The 10,894-nt window shown below is 43.4% G+C and overlaps 1 protein-coding gene and 1 long non-coding RNA gene across 6 annotated transcripts in view; one reads left to right on the top strand and one right to left on the bottom strand.

Moving 5' to 3' along the window:
• Window positions 1-4,504, top strand: part of FAM227A (family with sequence similarity 227 member A) — a 75,770-nt gene extending 71,266 nt beyond the window's left edge. For 4 of the 5 annotated variants that reach the window (XM_040490822.1, XM_040490818.1, XM_040490820.1 and 1 more), the window contains one exon: window positions 4,341-4,504. In XM_040490822.1, the coding sequence (XP_040346756.1) occupies window positions 4,341-4,422 (82 nt within the window). In that variant the 3' untranslated portion in view covers window positions 4,423-4,504. Of the gene's footprint in view, window positions 1-881; window positions 913-4,340 lie in introns of those variants that run through there. The other variant, XM_040490819.1, reaches the window with a different exon arrangement.
• The window catches only part of LOC121040345 (uncharacterized), a 9,157-nt gene continuing 2,663 nt past the window's right edge, over window positions 4,401-10,894 (bottom strand). Inside the window, exons 2-3 of the long non-coding RNA XR_005795241.1 lie at window positions 5,096-5,170; window positions 4,401-4,483 (exon numbers count right to left, since the gene is read on the bottom strand). This is a non-coding gene — a long non-coding RNA (uncharacterized LOC121040345). The remainder of the gene's footprint in view (window positions 4,484-5,095; window positions 5,171-10,894) is intronic.

Here is a 10,894-nt window from a genome sequence, read left to right on the forward strand (position 1 = left end):
CCCCCCCCCCCCCCCCCCCCCCCCCCCCCCCCCCCCCCCCCCCCGGCAGGCTTTCCATAGCCTGAAGAAGAGCATGCCCCCTCTTCCTATTACAAATACCGGAAGGGAAACTGAGGGAAGCCGTCTTTGCCCCGTGCTAGGCATAGTCCATGGTCCCATTCAAGTCTAGGAACAGTTCTGTAGGGTGAATTTTATTTTTCAAAGGAGGCCACTGAGGCTCACCAGAGTCGAGACCCAGGCCCCTCGTGGGTCCCTTTCAAACATCCGTAGCTCATCGTGCTGTTCCTTTGCTTAAAATCTGCAGTTTCTCCTTAATCTCCTGAGGATCTAGGGTTAAAATTCAGTCTTAGACACAAGGCCTTCTCGAGGTAGCCCCACCCCCACTCCCAGTCACCTCTCAAGCCACACTGTGTCCCCGCAGCTATGGCAGGAGGCTGAGCTCTTCCTGCCTTTGGGCCTTGCTGGGCACAAGTTTCTTCCCCTGTAGGAAATGCCATTCCCCCTCCCGCCCCTGACCCCTCTGTCCAGCCAGCCCTTGCTACTTCTGCAGAGTCCATGCAGATGATGTCTCCTCCTCCAGGAAGCTTTCCCTGACATACACAGAGGACATCATGGTCAAATGCCTCTCCTCAGAGCTCTTAGACCTTTTTTAACATGAAAATTCACTGAGCCCAAAGTAGTGCAAGGAACTACACCTGACCCTCGAACAGCACGGGGTTTAGGGGCACAGTCAGAAATCTACATGTAACTTGACTCCCCCCAAATGTAACTACTAACAGCCTACTGTTGACTGGAATCCTTCCCAATAACATAAACAGTCAATTAATACATATTTTATATATGTATTATATACTGTATTCTTAAAATGAAATAAGCCAGAGGAAAGAAAAGGCTTTGAGAAAATAATCAGAGGGGCGCCTGGGCGCCTCAGGAGGTTAAATGACTGACTCCTGATTTCAGCTCGGGTCATGATCTCGTGGTTCAAGGGTTTGAGCCTCACATCAGGCTCTGCACTGATGGCGTGGAACCTGCTTGGGATTCTCTCTCTCCCCCTCTCTCTCTGCCCCTACCCTGTTTGCTCTCTCTCAAAATAAATAAGTAAGCTTAAAAAAAAATCATCAGGAAGAGAAAATACCTCTTCAGTACTGTAAGTGTATTTATTGAAAAAAGTCTGCATAGAAGTGGACTCACATACTTCAAACCTGTGTTGTTCAAAGGTCAAGTGTGCATTGTTCCTTTCTGGACTGGGAGGTTTGGGGCACACCCATTTTAGAGAAAGCATCTAGTTGTTGTTTTATAGGATTACTGCTCTAGGGAGGGGGAAGAGGCTGGTTTCAAGTGCAAATGGACTGGCAGGTGATCAGATGCTGACCTGCTCTAGGCCTTTTCCTGAGCTCAGAGCCCTGATTCTCCCATGTGCTGCAGACAGGACAGCCAGAGGTCATACTGCTCTTTGCAGAACCCCGTAAACATATCACCACTCTAAATTCCGGCACCCAAAATACAGGTCTGGCATAAAATTTAAATCTTCAGTATATCTACAAACTTTGGTAACTTCAAGTAACACATAATATGTTAAGAAATTACAACTCGATTACTAATTAATTTTTTTCTTAATTATAACTTTTACTTATTCATTTGTTTTATCACCTTGAGCAATGGCACACAATAGCATTGTGCTTGTCAGGTCCTTGCTCTGTTCTAAGCATGATCCGTGTGTTCTCTAGTTCCCACAGCATTCCTGTAAACGATGGGGTATCATTAGCCTCGCTTTATAATGGAGGCAACTGAGGCTCAGAGAGGTTTAGAGACTGCTGCCCAGGCTCTTGCATTTGGTAGACAGTACAATGATTTGAAACCAGCAGTCAAACTTTGCGGCCTGAGCTACACCCTATATCTTTAAGTTTATTTATTTATTTTGAAAGAGGGAGAAAGTGGGGGAGGGACACAGAGAGACAGAGACAGAGAATCCCAGGCAGGCTCCACACTGTCAGTGCAGAGCCCGACGTGAGGCTCAAACTCACGAACCATGAGATCATGACCTGAGCCGAAGTTAGATGCTTCACTGACTGAGCCACCCAGGCACCCCTGGCCTAACTATTTTTAAGAGAAGTCTTCTTTTTGTTTAACTTTTTTTAAAGTTTATTTATTTTGAGAGACACAGAGCGCGAGTGGTCGAGGCACAGAGAGAGACAGAGACAGAGAATCCCAAGCAGGCTCCACCCATCAGCTCAGAGTCCGATGTGGGGCTTGAACCCATGAAACCGTGAGATCATAACCTGAGCCAAAACCAGGAATCAGGCACTTAACCGACCGAGCCACCTAGGCACCCTTAAGAGAAGTCTGAAGTAAATTCAATATGAAGAAAATTTTATCAATTTATTTTTTTCTTTTGATTAGAGAAATAGCCACTCATACCGGAATGTAGCAGCATGGTTTGCACCCCACTGGTTTGGGCTGTGGAACGTTTCAGGTTAGGAGGGGCTTATGAATACTATTATTTCTGACATTTTGATATTTTAGAATGTAAGAGGACGGCAACCAACTCAATTCATTTTAACGAGTATTCATTGCTCTTTCCTCTTCCTTAAATATGCTTTAGCAACTTTTTCATGTGGCTAACTCCTACCTGATCCTGAAAGGCCAGCTCAGGCATCACTACCTCCAGAAAGTCTCCCCAGACTGCACTAGTGACTGCCTATTTTGTGTTCTGTGCTTTTCCAAGTTTGCTCCATTGAATATGACCTACTCTAGTGATGGAATTATCTGTCTCCCTCTCTGTACTATAAGTCTCACAAATTCAAGGATCTTGTCTCATTCAGCATTGAACCTTTTGTACCTGCTCCTGTGGCTGGCACGTAGTAAGGATTCAGTGAATTTTTGGTGAAGGAATTACTGATCAGCTACTGTGTGTTTAGCATTCTGCTTCAGTCAATTGCTTATACAAAAAATTGATTTCATTTTAGGACTTGGCCTCTCTATACCCATAAAGTTGGAAATAAATCCTCTTAAAAGCTCATACTCATTTCCAAATGTTTCTGTTTTTATTTGAATTAAAATAATACATATTCATCCTTTAAAAATTAAGTAAAGGGGCGCCTGGGTGGCTCAGTCGGTTAAGCGTCCGACTTCAGCCAGGTCACGATCTCGCGGTCCGTGAGTTCGAGCCCCGCGTCGGGCTCTGGGCTGATGGCTCGGAGCCTGGAGCCTGTTTCCGATTCTGTGTCTCCCTCTCTCTCTGCCCCTCCCCCATTCATGCTCTGTCTCTCTCTGTCCCAAAAATAAATAAACGTTGAAAAAAAAATTTTTTTTTAATTAAGTAAAGAAGGGGTGCCTGGGTGGCTCAGTCGGTTAAGTGTCCAACTCTTGGTTTCGGCTTAGGTCATGATCTCACAGTTTCATGAATTTGAGCCCCGTGTCCGGCTCTGCACTGACAGTGTGGAGCCCCACTTGGAATTCTCTGTCTCCCTCTCTGTCCACCTTTCCCCCACTCGCGCTGTCTCCGTCTCTCTCAAAATAAATAAACTTAAAAAAAAAAAAAGGTGGTTATGAGGATTCAATTGGTTAACATACGTAAAGCACTGAGAACAGTGCCTGATGCAAGGTAATATATAAGTGCCTATTCAATTAACTGATTATGGAAAGCATAACGCAAATGCTAATTAACTAATAACTAGTTCTACAAAGCTTGTTACAAAAAATTGCACCCCTCTGGACCTCCTTTGCATTCTCCAGCAACACATTTCCACTTTCTTAACTGATTGTTTTGGTATTTGTTATCCTTCTAATGTCTAAATACCACGGTGCTCTTTGATTTTTCAGTGTTAGGCATTGTCTGTTGAGTTCCTACCTGGAGTGGTTAAGGACTGGGCTGTCTCTCATATGCACACACTTTCTGTCTCTCATCCTCCCGGTGTGTTTCTGTTGTGATTCGGTTTGGACCACTAATCAGCGTTATACCATCAACACAACTGCCGTGAGCCATGGAGGGTACTATGGTATTTTTGTTTTCTTGTAAAACTTTTTGCTATCCCTGGAACTAAGCCTTTCTCTCTTTTTAATCTGCCTGTTTTCTTGCCTTTTTTTTTTTTTTCATTATGTACTTATCACAGTTTATCTCCAAATTTCTCCTTGGCCACCTAAATCTCCCCCCAGTACATTCAGACACTTCATAGTCTATCAATTTCACCTTCATTTCCCAGCCTCCTGACCAGTTTCACTCTGGGTGGTTTCACTCTAGGCTGTTGATGTAATCCTGGGGACTTAACTTCTGCCTTCCCTTCAGCATACTGGTTTTTCAATGTTTGTTTTTAATCTGTGTCTTTGTGATTCATCCACAGGAAGGACACCAAGGAGTCAAAACCAACTCAGAAAAAGGAAGTCAGTTTCCATAACCCCTCACCTTCTAACACACCTGGATGAATCCTTATCCAAGAATTGGAAGAACTTTTGGCTGAAGCCTGCCCATGTTGTTGGGTTTCATCTAAAACAGAAACAACAACAACAAAATAATACTGCAACACATTTAATCATTCCCAGTCCATGGGACAAAGAATATTAAAGTTCACTTCTCTCTGGACCAAAGTCAGGATTTAAACTGAAGTCACCTCATTCATTCATGCCTTTACCAACTAAATCTTCCACTCAGTTAGTAGCAGTGATACTATGGAATACATAATATTATTATATAACACAGTAATAGTAATCATAGGAGAATCATTTTTTGAGCACTTAATGACATGCCGAGTACTCTGTTAAGTCCTGCTTTTTTTTTTAACTTTTTTTTTTTTTTAATTGAGAGATAGAGAGAGACAGAGCATGAGCATGGGAGGGGCAGAGAGAGGGGGAGACACAGAATCTGAAGCAGGCTCCAGTCTCCGAGCTGTCAGCACAGAGCCTGACACAGGGCTCGAACTCACAAACCGTGAGATCATGACCTGAGCCTAACTCGGATAGATGCTTAACCAACTGAGTCACCCAGGTGCCCCCCACCCTTTCTTTAACTTTTTTTTTTTTTTTTAATTCTGTTAAGTCCTACTTAGACATTATCTTGGTTTACCCTCCTGGTGGCTCCCCCCAGGGTGAGTATTGTTACCTCCATTTCTCCTGGGAGGACGCTGGGGCTTGGAGAGGTTGAGCAAATATTCCAGGTGTCTGTTCTCTACCATGCCTGCAGAGATGCATAAAGATGCAGTCCTTGACCTTAAGGGACACACAATCTGGGAGAGGGGGAAGGATGTATAAACCAACTAATACATTAATGCTTTGCTAGAAATCTGTGCGGAATAAACAAAAAACCAAATCGAGAAAGACTTCACCGATGTTGGGGTTCTTGAGCAAATGGCTAAGAAAGAATTCTTGAGACATCCTTGGTGCAAAAAGGTGATTTTAATAAAGCATGCCAGGACCCGTGGGCAGAAAGAGCTGCCCTGGGGTTGTGAGGAGTGGCTGATTATATACTTTTAAGTTTGTGGAGGGAGGGGTAAAGATAAAGTAAAGTTTAAGGAACTTGGAAGCAAGGCTTTCGTGACCTTGAGGGGCTAGCTACTGGTAAGGTAAGGCTACTTTTAGTGTTTAATAAAACATCAAGGAAGTAAGGCAACCATGAGCTGCTTGGGTAAGGTCACATTTTGCATGTTTCAGGTGTCTATCAGTGGGCTACAAGCTGTGAGATTTAATTTAAGCTACATTTCTCTTGCCTTTGTTCCCCTCACCAACTGAGACGCAGAGGGACAGGGGCCAGTGTGGGGAAGGACCTGTGGCTGGGCTGAGGGGCTTGGCTTTTATCACTTGGGCCTCAGGGCACAAGGGAGTGACCTGATCTGTTAGAGAGGTCTGCCTGGCAATGCCTAAAGGAAAGAAATCAAGCAGATGGCTATTTGCCTAAACCAAGAAGAAAGTAAGTGCATTCTTGGGACCTAAGGTGTCTCCCACAGATATGCATATTCACTTGAACCCTGAGTGTAATCCTAGGTGACCCCCTTGGAGAATATCCCAGGTGAAGAGATGGAAGAAGGAGTTCGAGCTTTGGCCCCAGAAAATGCAGGCCCTTGAGTCCTGCTTCATAATAGATATAGGACTTTAGACCTAGTAGCTGTGGGGCTTGACCTTTCCTGAACTTGTTTTCTTTCTCTTTCTTTCTTTCTTTTTCTTTCTTTCTTTTCTTTTCTTTTCTTTTCTTTTTTCTTTTTTTTTAATTAATTTATTTATTATTTTTTTAAATTTACATCCAAATTAGTTAGCATCTAGTGCAACAATGATTTCAGGAGCAGATTCCTTAGTGCCCTTCCCCATGGAGCCCCTCCCCCCTCCCACGACCCCTCCAGGAACCCTCAGTTTGTTCTCCATATTTATGAGTCTCTTCTGTTTGGTCCCCCTCCCTGTTTTTATATTATTTTTGTTTCCCTTCCCTTATGTTCATTTGTTTTGTCTCTTAAAGTCCTCATACGAGTGCAGTCATACGATTTTTTGCCTTTCTCTGACTGACTAATTTCACTTGGCAGAATACCCTCCAGTTCCGTCCAGGCACTGTCACAGTGCTTTACACAAGGGAAAAGACGGAAACCTATAGAATTTTCAGAAAAGGATCCAAAGGCATCAGTCGGTTGCCACACGTAGACATTTTCTTATCTCAGTTGAAACAGACAATATACGGCACTGATGAGATAATTGAATATTTGAATGCTGCCTATATATTTGATATTAAAAGTGCTTATTTTTTAGGTGTGCTAATGGTATTATGGTTCTGTTTGAAAAGAGTCCTTATCTTTTAGAGATACATAGTGAAATATTTCAGATGAAATTATATGATGTATGAAATTTGCTTCAAGATAATAGAGGGATTGTGGCACCTGGTTGGCTCAGTCGGCTAAACGCCCAACTTCCGCTCGCTCAGGTCATGATCTCGTAGTTCATGAATTTGAGCCTCTTACTGGGCTCTCTGGTGTCAGCATGGGGCCCGCTTGGGATCCTGTCCCCTTCCTTCTCTGCCCCTCTCCTTCTCTCTCTCTCAAAAATAAATAGAGATTACAAAAAATAATAATATGAGAGGGAGTAAGTAGATAGAGTTATAAGTGAAATAAGATTGGCCGTGTGACTTAAGAAATCTATGGGCGTCTGGGTGGCCCAGTCAGTTGAGTGTCCGACTTTGGCTCAGGTCATGATCCTGTGGTTCATGGGTTCAACCCCAGCCTCGGACTCTGTGCTGACAGCTCAGAGCCTGGAGCCTGATTTGGATTCTGTGTCTCCCTCTCCCTCTCCCTCCCCTGCTCTCTCTCTCTCTCTCAAAAATAAATAAACATTAAAAAAAAAAAAAAAAAAAAGATTGGCCGTGTGTTAAAACTTGTTGAATCTGGGTGATGGAAATGTATTATTTTACCTTTGTATATATTAAAAATTATCCATAATAAAACAATTAAAGGTATTTGCTATGAACTAAATAATTTGAGATTTTATTTTATTTATTTTATTTTATTTTATTTTATTTTATTTTATTTTTTTAACGTTTATTTATTTTTGAGACAGAGAGAGACAGAGCATGAACAGGGGAGGGGCAGAGAGAGGGAGACACAGAACCCGAAGCAGGCTCCAGGCTCCGAGCCATCAGCCCAGAGCCCGACGCGGGGCTCGAACTCACTGACCGCGAGATCGTGACCTGAGCTGAAGTCAGACACTTAACCGACTGAGCCACCCAGGTGCCCCTGAGATTTTATTTTTAAGTAATCTCTACACCTAACGTGGGGCTCCAACTCACAACCCCCTGATCAAGAGTCTCACACTCTACCAACTGAACCAGCCAGGTGTCCCTGAACTAAACACTTTTAAGCATGTTTTCACACATTATTTTATTGCCTTCTCACTATAGCCCTGTGCATGAGGCACAACTTTCCCCATTTTCAAGAGGCCTTTCTTGGATGAAGTCGCCCCCGGCTTTGACTTATACAGTCTTCTCCTAGGTACTCATTCTCCTTGCCCTCTCTCTCTTGCCCCCTTCAATCCATTCTTCACACGGCAGCCCAAATACTTCAAGTGTATCGATTTAATTCTCACAACAACTCAGTACTATTATCATTATTGGTTTTCAGATGAGAAAATTGAGGCACAGACGTTAATGTCCCCAAGACTACACAGCTAGTAAATGGCTGAGCTGTACTATGTTAAGCCTGGCTCAGTTGCCACTCCTATGTGTGCTTAAACCAGGCTCCTATAAATGAAAAAAAAAAAAAAAATCACATGTGAATATACAGGGTCTGCCATATACTGGTTTAGTGGATTGGTTAAGAACATGGACACGGGAGCCAGACTGTGAGCCTTGAGCAAGTTATTGAACCTTGTGATGCCTCAGTGTCCTCATTTGTAAATAGGGGTAATAATAGTCCCTACCTCATGGTATCTTTGTGACGAGTGGTTGCATTAATCTGTGGAAAGGAGTAAGTGCTATGAGTGTGGGCTGTCATCAAATGTTACCTTGAGCTTCTCTCCTTTGCTTCTGAGAGCTGCTTTCTCCCTAGCACCTTCCACTCCAGCAAAACCACTTGCAATTCCCTAAAAGAGCCTCTGAGTTGCCTCTGCCTTTCCCACCCCTCCCGGCCAGCAAACCCTCACCCATCCTCCCAGCCCCAAAGTTCGGTCACTACCTCTGTGAGGATCCCGCAGGGAGAGGTTTCCTTGTTACCCGACTGCACGTCTGATCTCTTACCTTGCCCTGTGTGTGATTACCTGTTTCGGTATCTGTCTCCCCCTACTAGACTCAGGGCCCCTAAAGGGCAGAGACCTGTCCAGACCTGTCTTCATCTCCTTCTCCAGCAGAGAGCTGGGATCATGCAGTGTTTAATAAATGTTGGTTGAATAAACTGTCAGGAGCATGCCTCTCTGGGGAGCTGTGTGCTGAAGTTGGAAGGTGTTCAAATGTGGAAATAAATCTAAATAAATGAGAAAGCCCCCAAATGACTGGGGGTGTGTGTGTGTTTCACTGTAATTGCCTAGAAACTTACCAATCTAGACCCCCATTAGGGTTTGTATCTCGTTTGTTCTTTAAACCCTGGTACTCGGGGCGCCTGGGTGGCTCAGTCGGTTGAGCGTCCGACTTCGGCTCAGGTCACGATCTCACGGTCCGTGAGTTCGAGCCCCGCGTCGGGCTCTGGGCTGACTGCTCGGAGCCTGGAGCCTGTTTCAGATTCTTAGTCTCCCTCTCTCTCTGCCCCTCCCCCATTCATGCTCTGTCTCTCTCTGTCTCAAAAATAAATAAACATTAAAAAAAATTTAAAAAATAAAAAATAAAAAAATAAACCCTGGTACTCAACACCTCCCAGTGTCTGACAAGCAGTAGGGATTCAGTAAACATCTTTTGGATGAACTATGTTTAAGGGGAGACGCGCCCAGTGAAGTTCTTTTTGTGTGCGTGTGATGGTCTTTCATTCTTTAGTTCTCTACCAAAGCACTTCTCATATTTGAGCTCTTGAAACTCCCAGAACACACATCCGCAGGCACCAGTTCGAGGAAACCCAACTGCAGACGGTGGGATCATGTGCCTTTTTCTGATTATAAGGCAGTTGTCCACAGAGGGGCACTAAAGTGTAACGGTTTCAAATTCAGGTACTCCCACTGCCTGGTGGTGGTTGTTGTTGTTTTTAGAATACCATAAAAATGACACAAATTTTAAAAATTCTGTAAAGAACTTGTGGACTCACTGAAGGATTTGAGACACTGGGAAAGCTTTTTGTCACAATTACTAATTGACACACAAGCCCTGGCTTGCAGGACTCTGCATCTAAAATAGGAAAGTAGCATTTTGGAACCCAAGTTTTTCTGGTTTTGTTTTTTTAATGTGGTCGTTTTTATAAGTCTTTTGTGGCTTCCGGGTTTTGTGTCATATTTTAAAAGATTTTTCTTATTCTGAGATAATAAAAAAAAAAGTCTCCTTTTCTTCTAACACTTTTATTATTATATTCAGATTTAATTTCTTGATCCATCTGGCATTTATCTTGGTATAAGGTGTGAAGTTTGGTTCCAATTTTATTTTTCTTCCAGATGGCTACCTAGCTGTTCCAACACCATTCACTGAATTCAACATTTCCCCACTGATTTGAAATACCACTGTCATCATATTCAAAATTTTTAGGTGATATGAAAGGCTACTTTTTTTTTTTTTTTTTTTTTTGTCCTGATTTGAGTAGAAATGTCTTCAAGGATACTTTTTAACTATCCTGCGTTTTGGGCTTAAAAAAAATTTTTTTAAGTTGCATACAATCATCAGTATCCTATCCAAACATGATTTTTTATCCTCATTTCAAGGATCTGTCATTACCACGCTCAGTTCAGTTTCTTTCGGTAAATGTACTGCACACAACCTTCAAATATTATGAACATTTCTCTCTCCCAGCTGTCACTACACCAAACTACATATGTTCTATTTCCCTAAATCATCTTGCTGTGCTCTTTGCAGCTCTACCATTACACTGGATGTCCTCACCTAACAAGTTGTGCAGAAGTTACTACAGTTATTTCAGGTGAGGTCACAGGGCGAAAGCCAAATGTCACTACCCAGTTCACCCCAAAACTGGGCATCGGTTTCCACTTAACACGAAGGACAGGCTCTGTTTCTGGAAAATAAGACTTTGAAGAGCTGAAGCAGTTATTTGTTGGCCCTTTATTTTTTTTTTTAATGCTCTTATTTATTTTTGAGACAGAGAGAGACAGAGCATGAGCGGGGGAGGGGCAGAGAGAGAGGGAGACACAGAATCTGAAACAAGCTCCAGGCTCCGAGCTGTCAGCACAGAGCCCGACGCGGGGCTCGAACTCACGGACCGCGAGATCGTGACCGGAGCCGAAGTCGGACGCTCAACCGACTGAGCCACCCAGGCGCCCCGTTTGTTGGCCCTTTAAAACAATCCAC

Source organism: Herpailurus yagouaroundi, unplaced genomic scaffold, assembly GCF_014898765.1.
Source record: "Herpailurus yagouaroundi ecotype Mexico unplaced genomic scaffold, PumYag 182, whole genome shotgun sequence".
NCBI classification, from domain to species: Eukaryota; Metazoa; Chordata; class Mammalia; order Carnivora; family Felidae; genus Herpailurus; species Herpailurus yagouaroundi.